The sequence below is a fragment of the Camarhynchus parvulus genome, chromosome 3 (assembly GCF_901933205.1).
Source record: "Camarhynchus parvulus chromosome 3, STF_HiC, whole genome shotgun sequence".
NCBI classification, from domain to species: domain Eukaryota; kingdom Metazoa; phylum Chordata; class Aves; order Passeriformes; family Thraupidae; genus Camarhynchus; species Camarhynchus parvulus.
The window spans coordinates 69163593-69185014 of NC_044573.1; the positions used below are offsets into that span (position 1 = coordinate 69163593).

General features: G+C 37.7%; 1 protein-coding gene across 1 annotated transcript in view; it reads left to right on the plus strand.

Annotated features, from left to right (window-relative positions):
• The window catches only part of CD2AP (CD2 associated protein), a 74224-nt gene that overhangs the window by 45571 nt on the left and 7231 nt on the right, over positions 1–21422 (plus strand). The window contains exons 6-13 of the mRNA XM_030945022.1: positions 2317–2501; positions 5857–5965; positions 8643–8734; positions 10286–10390; positions 12729–12765; positions 13129–13191; positions 16490–16649; positions 18466–18608. Of these exons, the coding sequence (XP_030800882.1) occupies positions 2317–2501; positions 5857–5965; positions 8643–8734; positions 10286–10390; positions 12729–12765; positions 13129–13191; positions 16490–16649; positions 18466–18608 (894 nt within the window). The remainder of the gene's footprint in view (positions 1–2316; positions 2502–5856; positions 5966–8642; positions 8735–10285; positions 10391–12728; positions 12766–13128; positions 13192–16489; positions 16650–18465; positions 18609–21422) is intronic.

The window sequence follows — 21422 nt, forward strand, 5'->3', positions numbered from 1 at the left end:
TCCAAGGAAGGAGATCCCTGTTGAGTTTGTGAGGTCCCCAGGATGAGGTGAGAGATGAGGAATCTGACTCCATGTTCTCAGAAGGCCGATTTATTATTTTACGGTATTATATTATATTAAAGAATGCTATACTAAAACTATACCAAAGAAAGAGAAAGGATACAGACAGAAGGCTTAACAAGAATGATAATGAAAAACTCGTGACTGACTCCTCAGAGTCCAGCACAGCTGATGGTGATTGGTCATTAAGTAAAAACAATTCACAGGAAACCAATCAAACATGCACCTGTTGGTAAACAATGTCCAGACCATATTCCAAACACAGGAACAGCAGTCAGATAATTATTGTTTTCATTCTTTTATGAGGCTTCTCAGCTTGCCAGAAGAAGAAATCCTGGTGAAGGGATTTTTCAGTAAATATGACCGTGACAGATCCCACTTCTTAGGCCTTAGATTATGTTTTCATCTAACAGTAAGATGTTTTTAAGGCAGGATTTACATTTGGCTGTCTTTTTCTGGCCATGACTGTATAGCTGGGGCAGAAGCAGATGCTCTGTGGCTGAACAGATCAGGTCTGTGCTTTACAGGCAATTACTCTGTTCCCTTGAAAATGCACTTTAGAAACATTTAAATCTGTGAAGATCAATTTGAAGGGGACTTGTGATATGGTATTGCTGAAACAGGAATGTTTTTTGGGAACATCATAGCAGGTGTTAATTGATTTTTAAAAGACAGTGGTCTAACATTCGAGAAAAACAGGTTGTTTTTGTTTACCTTGTGGTAATGCGCACCCTCATTTACATGGTGTCCAGTACTGATTGCTTCAAACAAGGTCTTGCTCAGATATAGGGAAGAGCCTGGCTTGGATTTTTTTTTGGAAATTGTGGAAATCACAGTAGTAGTAAAATAAAAGTTTGACTTGAGCAGTCCCAGATAGCTCAGTGGCTGTTTCCTTGGAGGTCAAGTCCTCTCAGTTTAGTGGGGTCTGGTGCAGTGAATTTACAAATGGGTATATGTTGATCTTATTTCCTGAATTCTGAGATCAGTGACACTGCACAGTAATTTGAAGTAATTGTATTTCCTGTCAGTACCTAACAAGTTGGTGTGTTCAGCCCCTCATCCCCCAGGGTTGTATTTAATGCTCAGTACTTTCACAGTCAGGGTCTGGAGTACCTTTTGCTTCCCTCCTCACTCTTGGGAAACAGTAACTTCCTTTCACTTACTTGTGGTCATTCAAAGGTGCAGCCTGGACTTTGCCCACCAAAGGGATGTTTAGCTGTCCTATGAGATATGAGGGGGATATAACTAAATAAAGAGCATCTGAGTAGACGAAAGGTGAGCGACTGAAGTCAAGAGAGCTTAGCTTCACGGTACCATCAAAATATCTTAAATTAATGATAGGAGGAAGAGGCTTTAATCTTTATTGCTGTTCACAGGCCTGCATGGGCTGAAAAGAACTTGACCCAAAGAGTAAAAGACATGGAGGCCATTTTGACTTTGGTTTATAAAAGCTGTCTGCTTTCACATGGCTGTCTCCTGGAATTCTGCATGCAAAAGTTGCTTGACTGTGTATACTAATTTGTGGACTTTAACAGATCTAACCATAATTTAAAAACTTCTTAAAAAAAGTTGCAAAACTCTTAGCAACAAAATTAAGTTATTCTCTGAAATACATTTCTGGGGGGTGGATAAATGCTGTCCCTTAAAAGGGAAAGATTAAAAGAATTGTAAATAGTTGAATTATCCAGCAGTGATTAATTTCCAACAACTGTATCTGGTTTGAATGCTTGGAGCATTTTGAGCAGTAGGAAAATGTCTCTCTGGTTCCTTGAGAGGCATCACTCTGCCACTGAAATACACTGTTTTCCTGTGACAGTTGAAACATGTTTGGATTCATTATGGACCTTTATTGATTATTGCTTTCTGTGGTTGTAGCTGTTCAAATGAGAAGCTTTTAAATGTTGGACTAAAATGCCATTTTCAGAGAGTGCATAAGCAGTGTTTCATAAAACTAATGGAAAACACTGATGTTAACAGGCTGTGGAGCCTGAGTGATAATTGAAATAGCAAGAATATTAGTGAGCTGTTGACTTAGTTGCCAGAGTAATCAGGACAAAACTGGTGTGATTTAAGTTGGTCTTACATTAAATATGAAATGAGAACAAATGTGAGGTATTACAGGTACAGCGGTGTTCCTTGAAAAGCTCTTTATCAGGAGCAGTGCACAAAGCTGTGCTGCTTCCGCTTTTTTCCCAGAAGAGCAAATAAATAATTTCAGCTTTTAAAATAGTTTTCCCTTTCTTATTTTATTTTCAGAGCCTGTTTTCAATAGTCCTACCTCACCTGTGACCTCTCCAGGAAATGGGAGTGAACCTGCTTTGGGACCAGCACAGCCAAAGAAAATCCGAGGTGTTGGGTTTGGAGATATCTTTAAGGAAGGCTCAGTGAAACTTAAAACAAGATTATCCAGTAATGAATCAGAAGATAAAAAGCAAGATAAGGTTTGTAGTGGTACATGTTGTTCTTTTGAGATTTCCTGTAACAATAATTTAGGAGATGTGGAATCTGACCATTACCCTCTCATAGGGCGCTTGCCTATAAAACAAAACAAATCTCCTTGAATATGTTTCACAGTAAGTTGTATTTAACATTGATTCCAAAAGGTCTATTCAAATGTCTTGGTATTTAAATCATTAGAGACTAAAAACCAAGCTGATACATAAATTCTCTTTTCAGAGCCATGTGGTGAAAGACACAGTGGCATCTCAATCACATCTGCAGTGTGAGGTCCCTCTGGTTCACCTTGTAACAGACTTTATGTATAGTCTAGGAGAAGATTAACTTATATTGGTAGACTTAAATTTGTTTTTTAAAACGAGGAATGTTTTGGCATTTCTTTTTGTTTTGGCTTATTTGGGTTTTTTTCTCAAGTTTTGGTAGATGTTGAGACTGCTCTTCTAGGTGTCAGCTGCCATTACCTTCAGTGAGTGCTGCCAAGCTTCATAAATTACTGGTTGTGTAAGCCTATAAGCCTTACACAGAAATGCAGTTCTAGGATTTTGCATTTTCTTTTCCCCATTTTTTATGATTGAGTGGGAAAAGGAGCCCTTTTATTCTTTGTTTGAATTTTATTTTGATCTGAACTCAAGAGTGCTCTTACTCCTTGGAAGCACAGCAACAATGCTCAGTCCTTTAACTTGAGCTTTTTTTATATCAAGAGCTTATATATGAATTTTCAGCTTTTGGTAAATTAAAGGCAGCTGAGATAGTCCAGTTTTGACTTAGGTGATAAAGAAAGCTTTTAAAACCTTTGTCTATTTCAATTTTTGTTTGTGGGTTATGGTCATTAATGCTGTTGTGGTGAGTGATTTGTTTTCCTCTGCCATGGTAATAATTCTATTGATGTAGGGCAGAAAGTGAGGTGAGTCCCTGGGAGGAGGGAGGATTAGAGACTGTGTTTTTCTTTAGTAGCGATGCTCAGAGCAATGGCATGGTGTGTGTAGTGCTTGTTTCTGGTCTGGTCAGAGCATCAGATGATTTGGAAAAGTTGCAAGTGTGTTGCCTTCTGTTTAAAGCTCAGGGAATGTTGCTTCCTAAAGAAGGTGTTGTTTAGAAAAGGTCTGTGGCAGACCTTACTGCAACCTTTCAATACATAGATGGATATATATAGATGGAGGGAGACTTTTTACTGAGGTCTGTAATGAAAGGACAAGGGGCAATGGTTTGAATTAAAAGAGGGGAGACTTAGGAAGAAAAGAGAGGAGATGAGGAAGATGCTCTTCATGGTGAGGGAGGTGGGGTGCTGGAACAGGTTGTCCACACAAGTTATGGTTAACCACATCTTTGGGATTGTTCAAGGCCAGACTGGATGGGGCTTTGAGCAGCCTGGTTCTGTGGGCGGTGTCCGTGCTCATGGTAGGGAGTTGGAGTTGGATGGTCACTGAAGGTCCCTTCCAGCTCAAACTTCTCCATGATTCTGTGAAGTCACATGAATTCTCCTCATTCCTTCCCTTTGTCCCTTGATGTGGCAGGCTGTGATCACTACTGTGATGTTCATGTGAATGCTGTTCGAGTAGGTTTTCAGGTCCTAGCTTCCAGTTTGCTTTCTTGTCATGAGATTGATCATTCAAAAAGATGCCTCCCTACTGTCTGCCTTGTCACTTGGGAATATCAAGAGCCTTTCCAAACTTGTGCAGTTAATAGGAAGTCTGCTCAGACCTTTTGAATTGTTCTATTTGACTGTATATATGCAGTGACATATGCTGTGCAGTTTTGGTTGGCCTGTCTGGAACTGTCTGGTAGATCATTTCTCATCAAGAGAGGAAATGAAGTGAGAAAACAGTTTTGCATAGCTTAATGTCAGAGAAATAAACAATTTAGTTTAGCACTTAATATTCCACTTGTTGCCAAAGTCATCCCAAAGGTGGACAGACTTACAGAACAGCATGGAGAGCCCAAGGGAGATAATTCTCATGAAGCTCTTGTAAAAATAGATGGCTTCCTTGGGTTTGTGCTTAACTTGCTTTGGCGTTAGCTGATGAAATGCTTGGAGAGCACTGTCAGTCTTTTAAGACAGTAAGAAAAATAAAAGAAAGCTGTGTAGAGGAGAGGTCTATTTTCCCTTGGAAAATTCAAGCTGTTCAGCACAGGAAGGCTGAGCATTGATGGATCTGAAGGGCCCAAGAGTGTATATACTGCTGCAGGAGATCCTTCCAGCTCTCCCAACATCCCACATGGGCTCAGGCTATTTATACCCTGTCGGCCTAAACTTCCTCTCTTATTCCTAATTGCATCTTACATTGGAAGGGGGAAATGCAGAGAACTATTTCCATGTTGGAGGTGTTTGATCTCAGAGGAGGGTTATTTTAGTGCTTCCTTCATATACCATTCTGGAGAGAGTTAAATTGCATAGGTACTGCAGGAACATCCCAAATGACCTTGCCTTCTTCTATGGTATGTCAGAGGCACCAAACATCAGCTTACAGGCATTGTCTGGCTCTAAGGAGAGTAAATCCAGTTTCTCTGACAGTAGAAGATCTGCAAAGTTGAACTGTAGATGAAAATGAGCAGAGTAACTAAAGGCAGTGGGATTTTTCATATCAGTAATGCTGTTAAGGCTGCTCAGGTGAGTACTGACTGTAAGGTCATATTCTGTGTAGCTCTGGGTGTGAAGAGGTGGATGCAGCTGAAGCTGTCAGAATCTGCCTGGCAGCTCAGTAAGTTTGTGAGGGGAAAAATTAAATATTCTGTAATTTATTTTAGTTAGATATTAAACTCTGAAACTTGTGGCAATGCCTCTTTGTTTTTTCACGTAGGAGAAATCTCTAGTGACACTTGAACTGTTCTGTACAAACTGCTGCGAATGAAGGGAAGCTGGGACAGGGTTTTCATGTTCTCTTTCATTTGTCTGAGTAGTTCAAAACTGCTTGTCTGAAGTGCTGTATGGCTGCTGAGTATCCCTGCCTTATTCCACTGCAGAGTAAGCATGGCCAGAGAGTTACTGTGAGCAGAGCTGTTAAATAACTGCTTCTGTATGTACTGGAGGAGGCAATATTCAGGCTAATGGGAGTTAACACCTGGAACTGCTGAAGTACAATTGCTAAAGTATGTTTGGCCATATCCTGAGATCAGCTTCCAGTTTGAAAGCTGTGCTCTTTTACCAGTAGACAAACTCTAATTGCCGTGTCTGTAATGAAGTAAATACAATAAGCTAAGTACTTAGTGGGAAAACTCATTAAATCTCTTGGAGATGGTAATTTTCATCATCTCAGCTAATGAAAAATCCAGTATCTTCCGTAGCCTGATAGCAAAACTCGAAAGAATTTTTGTTAACAAAGTTCTTTTTCCTTAATATAGCCATTACCTAACCATCCTCCTGGAACAAAGTTAATTCATTTTCCCAGTACAACAAAAACTGAAAACACACCTGAAGTAATAAAACCAGAAGCTGAAAGTAAACCAAAAGGTAAGGCTGATGGATATTTACATCTGTTATGTGGTAGTCCTTTCTTATGAACTATTTAGTTATCAATTTGTTTTTTTGGTGTTAAAATCTAAAATGTCTGCATGTACTGAAGTTTTGTGTAATATTCTGTACCCTTGAGGAGTTATGCAAGTGCAAAATAGTCTAAACTAATTTTTGCTTACATTTCTTTAGAAAAAAAACCCCACATTTGTAGGGTTATCTCCCAGAACAAAATAAGGCTGGGATAGGAACTTTTATTGCAACAGTCATTTTGCATTAATTTTCTGTTGACATGTTGTTTACTTTCTGCCTGGTTTGATTCTGATGGGATGCTGGAGACCTATTTCCATGGAACAGTCTCCCAGCACAATTTCTGTCCCCAGGTTACACAAGTTCCTTTGTAGGCTCAGGATTTTCTGTGGAGGTGGCAGCATGCATCTGAAAGTTGGTGCTTAGGTTATGTTGAGGTCTCTTCCCTTCATAATCCTGTTCCATTGTGATTCTGTTTATGCTGTTTTTTTTTTTTTTTTTTTCTTTTTTATCTCTTAAGAATTTATGACTTCATTTAGCTGCCAAATTGCACAGTTTTATCAAGAGAGATATTTTTAAGTCAACCCAAAACATCTTGTGGGAGTGCCAATCCCTATGAAAAATTAACTTTGATTATGTGATGTGTAGACTGCTCATTTCCCCGGTTCCAGAGCAGACATTTTGTCAACTTCTGTATTGTAATTTTAAGTATATTTTTGTTTTATGTGGAGGTACCTTATTTTGGTGTGTTGTTTTCTATGGAATGCATAATTTGCAGAAATAAGAAAACTGCAACATCTTGCTTTTAAACCATTCCAGTGCTATTGCTCTAAGAACCAGCAAGACAATGTGCAGCCCTGAGCATTGTGAAATTTGACTTGTCTAAAAATATGCATAAAAATTAACTCAACTCTGCCTAGAAAAAAATCCCAACATTCAATGCTGGACACCCAAAGCATTCAGTATTTAGCTCCTTTAATAGTTTCAGGTGCATCTCATGCTAAAAGCATGGAAGTTGATCTAATCTGTAGCCATGGTGAGTCTCTTTCCCAGAGAAGCAAATATATCAGAGAGGAACTTAAATATGACAGTAATAGAAGCTGTAGGAGAACATCAGTAGGTAATACCTATAGACACCAGATGAGAACATCTTTAGGAAGACTGATTGTTTTTCTTCCTTATAAATATATTTAAATATAGACCATAATGTAGTTGATGTGTCTCATCCTCAGTTTTGAGAGATCAGGTTTTAAAATAAACTGTGTTCATCTCTTAGCAGATAAACGCAGATCTCTGAAATGTTTAGGCTAGGTTGGCTTATTTTGCAGTGAGACTCTTCTGGTTTTGGAAGTTTGTTTTGGCCTCCGGTGCAAGTATATAAAAATATTTTCTTTAAAAAGTAAAATAATCACAATTTGATCCCTCTTTCCCCCAGTTATGTTAGGATACAAAATCTATATATATTATCTCTTTAAGCGTGGCATACTTTGGCATTTTAACATAGTGGTTATTACTCCTTTTTCTTTGTGAATACAATTTGTGCATTTTTAAACTAAAGATGTGTATCTTGATTAAACAAAACACAACAACAGCAAAAAGGTTTGACTGCAACTGATTTATTCTCTTGCCACCCAGCAAAAGCTATCATTAAGAATTGCAGATGATTCTGTGACTTCATGGTGTGCTGCTTTGACTGGAGGGTGAAGCAGCTGCTCATTGTGCTGTCAGTGCCAAACACCTGATAGGTTATGGCAGCAGCTGAAGAGTCCTTTCTGTTTGCTTCCTCTTTCTTAGTGTGTCAGATACAGAAATGCAACCTTGTTAGCTGCTAAATTGTTAAAATGTGCTGGGGTTAAAAAGTCTATGTTTATGTATTTTGGCCTTTCTCATGGTTGTTTTTGTGCCAGTGTGGGAAAGGAAAACAAATCCTCTTGCCTTTTCAATTTTTACCACAATTTAAAATGGATTAGTTTTGAACTATTCCAAATGGAAAGAAAAGAATTATTCTTTCTGCTTTTGCAGAAGAGGCTGTGGCCGAGAGTTGATGGCTCAGATGAGCTCTGGTTTCAGGTGCTTAGCCAAGGAATGCCTTTGCTTTAGTTACTTGGTTTCACTGCGCAATTTCTGAAGTCTGCTGCCTGAAATTTCTGTAGCTCTACATGTTAATAAAGGATGTCACTTGAAAATAGCTGCCTGTATTTAATTAGGACTGCAAATTTGAAATTTAGATCAATTTTGAGAAAATACATAAAAACTCTAATAAGCTTGAAATCATTTTTGTGTAAAGTAGCTCAGAATTGAATATATAAATGCTATTGGGGGGGTAGATGTGCTGTTACAATTTTAACTGTTACACTTTTAATGCCTCTTTTCTCCCTCTGAAATCAGAGTGCTTGAATTAAGTTGTGAAAAAAAAGGCTTTGGGGCTTATACTTCTACCTTCTCAAAGATCTATTTCCTTTGCTCAATAACTATATAATCTTATTTTTCCTTTCACTGAATATTCATAAATCAGTCTCAGGTGGCTGGTCTAGAAGGAAAGTGTGATTATAGTGTGAATTTCTCAGCTCTCAGCCAGCATAAGTGAGCTATTATAAGGAATGTTGCTACCCACGGTATCCAGATTAATTGTGCGCCTCTGTTCCAGCCAAGGAATATTGCAGGACAATATTTTCCTATGATGGCTCAAATGATGAACTTAGCTTTAAAGAAGGCGAGATCATTCAAATAATCAGTAAGGTAAGAAAGTTGGGTCTGCTCTGGCCCTGTGTGTGGCTTTGGTGAATTTTGTACAGGGAGGTTGTGTATGAATTGAGAAGCAGGAGGGTCTGCTGGAGCAGATATTCCTGTAGACTGATTTCTCTCATGTGAGAGTCAACTCTTTGCTTCTGCAGTTGATGGAGATACAGATGACTTCAAAGATTGTTCCAGAGTGGGAGTTATCTTGGGGTCCTCAAATGCCAGTGGGATCAGTGTACACTCAGTACCAAATGCCTTTTCAGTGAGGAAATGGGAAAAGCTTTCAAACAGCCCCTTTACCTTCAGAAACAGTTCTTGTTCCCTGGGGATTCAGAATAACCTGACAGAAATTAGTGATACTTTCTGTCTGTAAGAGAAATGTGATTATTTAGTTGAATGTTCTCATTTGTGTTGAATTCTGAAAGCACCTTTTTGATTGATCATTTTGATGTGCAGAGATGGTTCTAAACAAAAAATAAACCTACCCATAATTAATTTTCCTGCACTATTCTGCAGTCTTTTGTTAGTTTATATGCTTGCCTATATTAAGAAATAATGACTTCCCTAAAAAAGTGGAAAGTTTAATCTTCAACGTTTGCTCAATTGCTGAAGAAGACTTAACACATTTTTCTTTATTAAAATTTTAATTCTATGGAATTAAGTGATTACTATTATGAGCATCATTGATCATAAATACAGTGGAAATGAGTAGTTGTGGAAGCCCTTTTGTAAACACAGCAACCCTTGCCCCATCTCTACTCAATCTTTTGCCTCTCTGTCTTTTTAAACCAATTTGTCCCAAGCACACACTGGTTCGAAGTGGAGCTAAGAAGAGTTGTCCAGACTGAGTGACATCCCTGCCCATGGCAGGAGGTTTGAACTGGGTGATCCTTCAGGTCCCTTCAACCCAAACCATTGTAGGTTTCTGTGATTTTTTTGGATCTGAGGCATAGGGGAAAGCTGTTATTTATGCTGGTAAAGTATAACATCATACTTTCTGTTATGGACAGAGGCCTTCATCCAGTAACATCATGTAATGGAGTTCTCTGCCACTGAATTAATTATCCAGTACTGTATTTTCTCATAGTGTGGTTATTTTTTCTCTCAGGGGGTATATTCTTCTGCTTCTTCATCCTTTTCAAACCAGTGGAGCTGATCCATCACATCAGAATCACTTTTGTTTAGTAGAATTGTGCATCATGCCAATAACATTTGGAGTATTTACTGAATAACTTGCTGGTCAAGGAAGCTGAGAAGATCAAATGTTGTGTGTTAGGTCTTAACTGGGTTTATGTACTTTCCTTCCCTTTGCAGATCTTATCCTTACACCCTTATCTTATATGATGTAATATAATTTCATCCTGCATTTTAGAAAACAAACAAAAACTGACCAAACCTGATCTGATCTGTAGCTATTTCCCCTTGTTAAGTTGGCCAGTTTCAGACAAACAATTACTTTGTTGTGAGTAAAAGGGAAGAAGGTGTTGTGTAACTGTATCTGTTCTGGGGAAGAGGTAAATACTGGTTGAAATGACCTGTTGTTTGTTTTAGGACACTGGAGAGCCGGGCTGGTGGAGAGGAGAGCTCAATGGTAAAGAAGGAGTCTTCCCAGATAACTTTGCTGTTCAAATACAAGAGTCAGATAAAGACTTCCCTGTAAGTTCTTACACCTATTGTTTAATATCACAAAAAACTATTAATGAAAATGCAGAGAATAAAAGAGGTCACAGCACATTATGCTGCTTAAAATATTACAATTGTGGCAGTTTTAACTTTATCTTGACCTAGTTGTATAAAAGAAGAAAGATGAAAAGATTAATCTTTGTGTTTAACTTGTCCATAAATACTAAAGTGAGGCATGTTTTTTGAGATAAACTCTAATTAATGAGGATGATCAGGTCATTTAGAAAAGGATGTAGTTCTGAAAGCATGGTGTTACATGTTACTGATTACTAAATTAAACCCTTACTGTTTAGGAAGGAGATAAGCTGTTGGTTTTTTCCATCTCAAGTCCTTAAGTAACTGTAATTACAAAATGCTGAGTGACCCTTCTGGGTGTGATTGGGATTTTTCCATGTCAAAACTTGCAGTAGGCTGCAGTATGTGAAGGATATTTTTTGGGTAGGATTTAGAAATATTTTTTCACCATCTTGTGTACTAACCTGTAGAAATTTATGTTTTCATGTGGTTCTCAATGATCTTATAATTTTGGTCCTCATTTTACAATGGAGTTTTTTTGTTGAGATTAGCGTGATGTTTTGGTTCTGTCACATTTGTGTAGCAAAGATGGTTGTTTTAATTCCCAAATGTACATCAGCCCCAGGTGGAATGGATTCAGCTCCAGATCAGGAGTTATTAATTTATCATTTATCCTGAATTGCCTCACATACACAGAAACCTACCTACCCCCAGTCAGAATTTTCTTTACAGATGGATTCTCAGCTGTGCAAGGGTGGCATAAACACCATAAAATACAAGAAGAGAGGGTAGGTGGGGTTGCTATTTCACAATACAGAGTTGTTTCCTACAGAGAGGGCGGGAAAACCATTCTTTTACCCTAAACAGCATTTCCCTGCTTTGATCCTTTATTCTGCTTTGTGTGCAGTGTCTCAGCACAGAGATTCACCTTGCACTGAGCAGCTTTCAGGTTCAAGGCATTGGATGGCTGGTGGTGATAATCAGCTATTTGATACTGACTTCATGAAAACACAGAGCAGAACTGTATAATGGCAAGTTGATGCTGAACTCTGTTTAATTGTTTTTGGTACAGACAGCAATGCTGCACAGCTGGATAATGTAGTTACTTTCTTGGGAAGAAAGAAAATAGAATCTTGTTACTTAGGTACACTCGCTTTTGTGTCCTCTGAAACCAGAGAAAGAAATTGAATATGGGTTCTCCTGCTTGCTTAATTACATTTTACATGTTAGAATAAAGTCTTGTTGCAATAAAGAGAGCTTATTCAATAGCTGTAGGGGCACAGAAGTGAAATCCATCCATAGCAAATGTTTGAAAAATTCCCAGTACAGGGTGTTTTTGGAGGGGGTGTGTTACACAGGGTCTGTATGGTTTCAGCAGTGCCTGTGTGAAGAACAAGTGGTTTTGTAGGCTTTTGTATCATTTTATCAGGGAATCTTGTCCTTAGTACAACCAGAAAGGCCCCTCTTCTAAAGCAATTTAATGAATCACATTCCAAGGATGAGTGGTTGGGATCTCTCCTGGGAGGTGCCAGTTTCCTTTCAGCAGGACAGAGATTCAGCTTCCAGGTGTATCAGAAAGTGATGAATAACTGTTTCAAAATAGTAATTTCAATGTACAAACTGTTGCATTGTGATATTTTGGATATTTTGTACATTTTTGATGGCTGGGATAGTTTGTCCATCTCTCCCACTTAAATCTAATGGTAAGGGAACTCAAATCAGTGTTTTTGATGTAACTGCAGTCTTTGAGACAAATGCTGCCAGCATCTATTAGTTTTTTCTTACACTTGTAATTTAAAAGTCAATTAATGGAAGCCATTCCTCTGATACTCAATTCAGAAATCTGTTTTTAGTGGAAGTGAACATTTTTGGTTCAAAAAATTACCTGGTTACTCTTTTAAACTGGCATTGTACTAAGATTGAGTTTTACATATTGAAATCAAAATGAGTGTGATCAGAGTAATTCTTTGGACTACAGAAGATGAAATTACTGGATTTAGGATTTTTTCCCCTCTGTTTATGCACATTGCTGAAGCACTGATTTAATTTCAACAGACCTGAATTTTGTTCCTGAATTTTTATAACTGGTTGTCTGGGAGATATCAGAGGAATTGTTCCAGGTCTTTGTGTTTCCTGTCTGAATTGACTGCCTCCTTTGTGAAATACTTTGAAATCAGCTGGTAAACAAGCTCCACGTTACAGTATGCAAAACAAAACACAAATGAGGCTGTCTTGGATACAGAGAATATCTGCTTGCTTGCTTGTTTGACTTTGGTTTTTCCCCTTCATTTTGCAGAAGCCAAAGAAACCTCCACCTCCAGTTAAAAGTCCAGGTATGTACTACATGTCTGATAGTTTGAGAAAATACTAAATTGCAGAAGCAGTGTATGACTTCAAAAGAAAATTTAGAAGTAGTTTTTTATTTCTTAGTAATGCAGCCATAGTCACATCTTGAGCTAACTTTTCATACTTTATATATTTTGCTATTGCTGTATATTTTTAAAATTATGCTGGAGCCTACTTTGGAAACATTTTAACAATGGCTTACCATTTTCTGGGCTCAAGTGAGTGTTTATAAACGGTGTTACAGTCCTTGCAAAAGAGAAGACACAACTTGGCATTAGTCTTATTTTTAGTTAGTGACCAAGATAATTAAAGCTCTTTGAAAAATGTCTGTGGTTTGCATTTGCATTCAGCTTCAAGACCTGAATTGCCAGCTGGAGAGAAGAAATTCCTTTCTTTGAGGCCAGAAGAAAAAGGTAAGGACAGTTTTCTTCATAGTGACTTGGCTGCTCTGGCAATAGGGTCTCTGTTCAGGAGCCATCATACAAACTCCCTTGATAACCATCTACTGAAGTTGCCATGTCTGGATGTTACAAAAATGTCTTTGGAGCAGTTAGAGTAACTGCTAAACTCTATTAAAATCTTTATTTCTTGTTATTACATGACATTCTGAAGATTGGTTATTGTATTGCCCAGTAACATAGTTACTATTAAATTTCTGAAGGTGTAGTTCTGTGACTGTAGTGGCTGCAGTTTTGAGCAGCAGTAGTAAGTTATTAGAAAGGCAAAGGTCAACTGCTGCAAAAATCAGTCTAGTCAAAAGTATTTTGAAAGAGCTAGACAGGACAGATACAAGACTCCTTAGATAGATGCTACAGTCTCAGAAATGGAGATTTCTTATCCTGTTAATTCTTGATATATTCCATATTTTCAAGTTCCACTGAATTTGGAGACATTTACTACTTTATTCTTAAAATTTAAAGGATGCCTTTTTCCAGAGGCAAAGCTACTGTTGTCACCCAAACAGATTCTAAAAGGCTTCTTTCCATGTTTGAAAAAACTTGCCAAGTGAAAATGTTTGATTGTGTTTAAAAGTGAGAAGCTTAACAAATGTGTTGGTTGGGCCTTGCAGAAGAAATCCTGCAGCTTAACCAAATTACAAAACCACTCTGTCCTGTGAATGGAGAACTGTGACTGACCAGCATTTCTACCAGTGTGGCTCCTGATGGGTTTCTTGGCTTCCTTGGGCAGTGTTTATAACCCCCATTTTAACAAGGCACCCTCTCAGGTATTGAATATGAAAAACACTTGTTGAAGTCAGTTCTGTTTGTTCTGTGTGTGAGCAAACAGTAATTTTTCTGTTGGAGCAGTGTCTTCAGGTGTGAATTAAGATCAACTGTATGATTCCAGTGGCGTTGATCACCTGGCTATTTTTAAATTCTTCTAAACTGAAACCAGTTTAATTTTAAACTGGTTCTGTTTGGACTATAGTGTTAATATAGTTAAGCTCAAGTGTTCGTGGAGGAAAGTAGGAAAAAATACTGAGTGGCACCATCCAAAAAGCATAGGAATATGAAAGCTTTTACAAAATTACATAAGGTAAAGAACTCTTCTTTACTCAGCTACAGGAGATGAAGGAGGAAAAATTTGTTAAGGATTCAATTGCAGATCAGGTCACAAGTATTACTTTTTTGGATAGCACTAGTGTTTTACTGGAAGATATGCCCATTTATTAGTGCATTTGTATTTGTGGAAAAATAGCTCTGTTAATATTAGTAATTGAACCCATTAAGTATGAAATTGTTCTGTAACTAGTTCTCAGAAAAAAAAATAATTGAGCAGGTCTAATCAGAAGCTATCAAACCATGTCATTTTTTATGCCTGTTGGGAGACTAATCTGTCTTTAATTGCAATCAAAAATTTATCAAAAATGAAGAGTAGAGTTTCTGTGAGTATTTCTGTATTTATAGTGAAAGACACTTAGTGGTGTCATGTAGAAATTTTTTCCCAGTGTAAATGTCTTCAGATTTGTATCTTTTATTTCCATTACTAAACTGTTCATTTTTAGCCAACAAACTTTTCCATTGAGGAGCAAAATCCAAAAAAGACATGTAATTTTGTCCAGCAGAAATGCCCAGTTTCTGTGTTCATGGTGAACCTTGGCCTTTGGTATTAACTTATTCCACTTAGCTATAGGCATTTTTTATGCCTATGCCACTCAGAATCTGAGTGGGAGTATTAGAAGGGAGAACTGGCACATGAGAGTTCAGGAATAGTGTTTGATGACAGCATTTTTTTCTGCCCTGTTTATGAACTCTCTTAAAAGCAAATTCTCAACTTGTGCTCAGCACAGCTTCAATAAAGCCGATAGATCTGCAGTTAGTGCTGGCTGGTGTTGGGTGTTTAAACTGGCAGTGTTGTGTGTTGGGTGGGGAGGCAGGAGTGGCTGCTGCTGCTGATGTGCTGCTTTCACAGGGCAGGCAGCCCCACCGTGTGGCAAATCCTTCCACTGCTTCAGCATCCTGTGCTCTTAGCTCCATGCTGAGACACTGCAGGGAGATGGCAGCCAGTTTGTTTTTGCTTATTTCTCTCTCCTGTCCCTCCTTTGGGACATTTCTCCTGTCCCAAAGCAGGAAGACAGTTCTGCCCCTGAGCAATGCATTTGGCAGAAGTGTCTCTAGGATCTGTTTGCTTCCCAATACTCCTGTGAAAGAACATTGGCTTCTTCCTGTTTTGGGGTTGGAGGGATGCTCAGTGGCTGCAGGACTTGTCCAAAGGAAATCAGTCCTAGACCTGGCAGTTCAGGCACTTTGCTGGCATGGAGCTGAAGCAAATACCCAGCCCTGCTCCCAGGTCCATAGCATATATAAACAATTCACACTAGATCAATACTTGGTTAAAAGCAAATTGCAGAAGGGGAGGATGGGGAGAATCAAAGCTGAAGGTCACTTTCTCCATCCCAGTTTACTGATTTACTGCCCTATAATGGCAGTAACTGTAAAGAACTGTAACCCTTTGCTGTAACCTAACAATTATTTTTTAGAATATTCACTACTTTGTATATACTGAACTGTGGCATGGTTTTACAGGGAAGAGTAGGTTTGCTCTGGCTATCCAGCAGGATAGAGTTAGGACACATGGGTTCAAACCTATTCAACTATTGCTTATAAAGCAGCATGAATTTTTCTGTGTCCTGTATGTTGTATGCCAGCTCCTCTGGGCAGGATTCAGTTAGGTCATGTAGTCATTAAACAAATAATTTTTTTTTTTAGTATTAGTCATACCTAATTTCCATCTCTTTGTAGAAAGGCAGACTTTAGATAAAATAAATTCACCTATTCAGATAAAAATTCATTTCTCTCCTCCCGTTCTTCCATAGATAAATTATGCTGTTTGTGTGTGTAAAATGCCTAGTTACAACAAAATAAAAACCCCTACCTCTTTAAAAGAAAATCAAATGAATTTGTAGAAAATACAAAGCAGTACATAGATTTTTGGTTCTTAGCTGTCGTTTGCAGTGCAATAATGTGAATCCATAATTTATTACTACTGTTTCATGTCAGTAGGAAGATTTATCTTACTGTAAGATAAATCTTTTTGAGCTCAGGTAAGTAGTTTGTGTGTTTTGATAAGGTGTCATTGAAGACACTTGCATATGTATTTTTTATTTTGATCTTCAGAGAAGGCATTTCTGACAGCAGGTGCTTTCTAATTGATTAGCAGTGTAAGAATTCTAGACAACATGAGTTTTTAAAATGTGACTTCCTTTGTCAGATGAAAAAGGAGCTTTGGATCAGAAGCCTTTGAAGCCACAAGCTCCTCAAGTACCACCCAAGAAGCCCATTCCTCCAAGCAAGACCAACAGCCTACTGAGAGCAGGGCTTTTGCACCCAAAACGTCCAGACAAACCTGGTTTGCCATCATCTGCATCCAAGTCAGTATGACTGAAACTGCTGGCACCAAGTATATTCAGTTTGATTTGTTGTTTGATCTTCCCTCATGGATGAGTTGGGAAGAAATGTGTGCTTTAAGAGTGAAAAGGATGCAAGGATAAGTTTTGCCTTATACTTACCATTGTCTTACTTCTCCAAATCTTTATCGATGTGAATTTAGGCCTTTGAAATAATTTGAGACATTGAATCCATCTCAGAGTCAGCATTAGAGCATAATTGACCATGACACCGATGAAATTGCTGATCTGATGGCTGCTGTAGTTACAGTAACGGGGTGGAGTAAAAGAATGTGGGCATGGCCCTTGAGAATTATTATTGTGTTGAAAAAAACCCTGAAAATTTGAGCTGCCTCAGTGTTAAAGGCTTGAGCACTTTGTATAGGGTAAGATAGATGGAAGGGAAGAATTGAGCACAGGTACCTGTGCTAAAGGTACTCACTGTGGCTCCTGTCTACTCCTGGGGAAGGAAGCACTTATTACAGAACCACATTCAGATTCTCTACTCTTGAGCCTTCTCACTTGAGTTACTGGATAAATAGGTACAAATACTTCTTTTAGATGGACTTAATTTATTTTTCCTCATGAGTCTGAGACTTTCACTAAAGCTAATTTTGCATCCATACAGTCTCCCACACATAGAATTTTCCTTTCTGTCTCCACTGCAGCAGTTGCTAGGCCTTTACCCAGAAGTGTAAACCAACAGCTGACTGGTAACTGTCCCTTTGGGATGTTGGCTTGAAAGAACCATGATAAAGTGAGGTTGTGTTACATTGGCCTTGTGCAAATAAAGCTGCTACATCAAAGAGCTTGCACCTTAAATAACTTTTCAGTATAGAATTGTGTTATATTCACTTGGTATTTTGGAGGCTTTCTCAAGTAAAGATTTTTTTTTTAAAACCACAAGTCAGATTCTTTTGCAGCTTAGAAAATAATTATTGTTCTAAAGGGCTGCACATGTGCAGTTAAATAAGGGTCTGTAGTAAGCTGTGGGCCTTTAATAATTGAAACCTTTAAGTCTTGGAGATATTTAAATGTCTGAAAATTTTTAGCATTGTTTTAGGAAGATCAGGCTGCTGTCTCTTTTTCTACTGCAATAAAAATTACAGGCTTTGGGAGGTGAATTAATGAAAGGGGCACAGTTTATATATGGCATGTACAGGCCAACCAGATAATCAGGCCTGGTCAGCATGGGTTTGTGATGGTAAGAAATGTAAAGGAAAATGTTTCCTATTATTTTTTATTTATTTTGGTGGGGGTTGCACTACTTTGGATTTTTTTCATTGTTGTTCTTGGCGTTTTTGTTGTCTGTGAATTGATATGAGCGGATATGGAAGGAATGCATAGTAGAACAAAAGCTACAAGGTGGCTTTTTCATATCCAGCAAGAAATACCTTGTTCTTGTCAGCCCTTTTTCCTGTATAGGAAGATTTCTTTCATGTCAAGGGGTCAATTTCTGAATTATTTCAAGAGGTATTAGTGAAAATATTATTCAGCTCACCTGTTGTTTAAAGTGTAATATTTTGAACTGAAATGCCAAAGTGTGTCCTAAAAGTTCTGGATTATTTTCACATGGGTTTTGTGCACATCTGGCAACTCTGCAAGAGATGGAACAGAAAAATTGGTTTTCATAGGAGTAGGATTGATCTACAGAAGCCTTGATTTTAAAACAAGGCTTTAGAAAGAGATAAAATCTACCATAATTTTTCAGTTTGCTTCTAATTCTTGGTATTCTTCTCTTTTAATCTATTTCATCTCTTGACTAGGCAGGTTTTGTTTTTTTTTTTTTTTCTTACCACAGAACTAATGGAGAAGTTGTTACTCTTCGACCGAAATCTGAAGTTGAGCCAGTAGCAAAACCAAAGTTAGACTCTGAACCATTGCCACTCAGACCAAAATCAGTAGAGGTAGATTCACTTGTGGTAAAGAGCTCTAAAGAATCAGGTAAGAAAAGAAATATTCTTTTGGACCTTTCTGTTTGGATTGCTGTGTTTTACAGGGTTGGAATAAGCTTTTTGAGTGATTTACTCAAAATGCCACTGAGTACATTTATGCCTGTGTATTTTTTTAGAAGTGCTGGAGGCAGCTGAAGGTAAGAGTCAGAAGGGGATGAGCAGATGTCAGCAGGGTATTTGCAGGTAGCTGCTGAGCTCTGGGTTGGAACAGTGGGTAGGAAGGGAGACAGAGATAATGGTTTGTCCTTCTAATTTGAAAGCTTGCTTTTTTTGCTGCCACTTTCATCTTGAGTTTTTATGAAGTTGTTTTCTTAATGGCTGGTTCAGTTTGTTCTGCTTTTGCAATTCAGATAACTGCTTTTCTAGCTAACTTCAGAATTCTTGGTAATGCCATTACCTTTGGCCTTCTGTGATTTAGATCAGAGCTATTCTAGATTTTGACTTTATCATACCTTAAATTGGGACCTTAAAAAAGCATGGAGCATTGGACATTTGAATACATGCTTATGGCTTTGCTTAAAACACCTTGAGCCAAACCTGGCATCTCCTTAATTCTAAATATATTCAGTAAAACCCTTGGTAGTGGTTAAAGCACCCAAATTTAATGATCAGAACCTCTGAACTACTGTATTGATACCATTAGCCTTAGACTGACAGTGCAACTGATACCAGACCTCTGTGTGTCACTTAGGCAGAGATCAGCTGCTGTGGGCATATTTTTCTAAACTCTTAAATTATTTATATTTTATTATTAACCACTTCAGAAAAAGCTGTAGTGAATTATACTTGCAGTGTTCATCTTGCATATCTCAAATGCAACTTTTTGTCTCAGAAAAGATTTCAGTAATAATAAATTTTAAAATAGTATAAATATGTTTATTTTTAAGGCAAATTGCAATATTCTAGTTGTAGAATAGTTTGTCCAAAGTATAATAAATTCATCTGGAAGACAAAAATAATGCATTGAAAGAACTGAAGCAGTTAAGGAATGGAAAAGAATACTCCTGACTTTTTTTTCATTGAGCATGTTAAAATATGCTTTTTAAGTGTAAATGCTTTATATGAGGAAAGGTTAATTCATGTATGTCTCTAATACGGAAGTTATGCTACTCAGGTTAGATAGTAGAAAAAAATTCTTTAATATGAGGGTGGTAAGGCCCTGGCACAGGTTGCTCAGAGAAGTTGTGGCTGCCCCATCCCTGGAAGAGTCCAAGGTCAGGTTGGATAGAGCTTGGAGCAGCCTGGAATAGTGGAAGGTGAAGATCTTGAAGTTCCCTTCCAACCCAAGCCATTCTATGATTATCAGCTTTCTAATTAGTATAATAAATTCTATGATTATCTCTAGGGTTGTGTTTGATGTGTTACTGTATAGCATAGTATCATTTGAACTCAGGAAAAACACCCTATGAAAACAGCTGGAATATCTTTTTTTCCTTTACATTCAGTTACCTTGAAATCTTTAATAACCAGAGTGGCAACATAGTACCTGTGTTGTCCACTGTTCATGTATATACTGCAACTCAGAATATTCTGCGATAGAAAAAGAATAATTTTACACAGATTGATTAAAAAAAAAAATAAATTTTTTCCTAATGTAATTTCTCCAGAAGCCTGTAAAAACTTAAAGATTTTAATACCTAGGCAGGGCACAGGGGTACACAATGTTCAGTTCAGTTGTGTTTGGTGCACAGCAAGCAGAGGAGGTTCAGGCAGTTCATGTGGGGCTGCAGCACTGAGAAGGGTCAAGGAGCTGCAGTTGAAGGAAAGTTTCAGAAATCCTCTGTTTGGTCAAACTGACATTGCTTAAAACAATCTGCATAAATCAGTCCTACTGCTCTTGTGAAAAGGGACTGATCCAAACTCCTGCCAGTAAAATGTAATGAATCTCATGCTCTAATTCTCTATATACTGTGCTGCTAAAGACATAATACCCTGTGCAGCCAAGTCTATATTAAAAAAAAAAAAAAAAAAAAAGATGTTGGGTCCTTATATAACTTCCAAGACTGTTTAACCTTACAATAACTAGAATAGGTATTAAAAAAAGTGAGGGAAAATGGATGGCTGGGGCTGGCAACTGCTTTACCAGAGTCTTTATTTTTTATTTCTTCCCCCCCGCCTTCAGATTATGATCATGGGGTAGATGAACTGATGAATTTTTAGGAACTTTTTTTTTTTTTAAATATGGGTCCTGGTTTTTTGCAACATAGTTTGACCATGAAGTGAAGTTTAGATTGAGCCACTTTCAGTTCAGTGTAAGAAGGTGTAAATATTCTGTTATGAAAAAACCAACCCACCCCATGCCAAAATTGTCACCAACTGTCAGATAAGGACAAATAATCAGAACCATTTAGAAACATGGATCACATTGAAATAACTCCTCTTGAAGTTTTAATTGAAAAATTGCATAAATGTTTCTCTGTTTGATTAGAATCAAGTACTGTAAAAGACTAAAGCTATAATGCTGGCATGCTGAACATGTAAAGCAATTCTGTTTCTTCTACAAATGTTTCTTTTTCCTGCTTTGTAAAATAATTTTTTTGTTCAGAATCTTTTTCTAGACATTCCTCTCCTTGACTTTTCTTTCCAGATTTTGTTTCCTATCCTGTTTGCCATGTTTCCCTTCTTACGTGTCAGGAAATTACCCTACCCTTCTCCATTTTGGTAAGATAACAATCTCTAAGGAAATCCAAATGCTTTATTCCATACACATCCTCTTCCTAACATCGTGAACGTGGTTTTCAGTTGCAATTATTGGTACTAAAATTTTGGGGTTTCTATTAAAAAATGCACTTTTTTTTTGTTT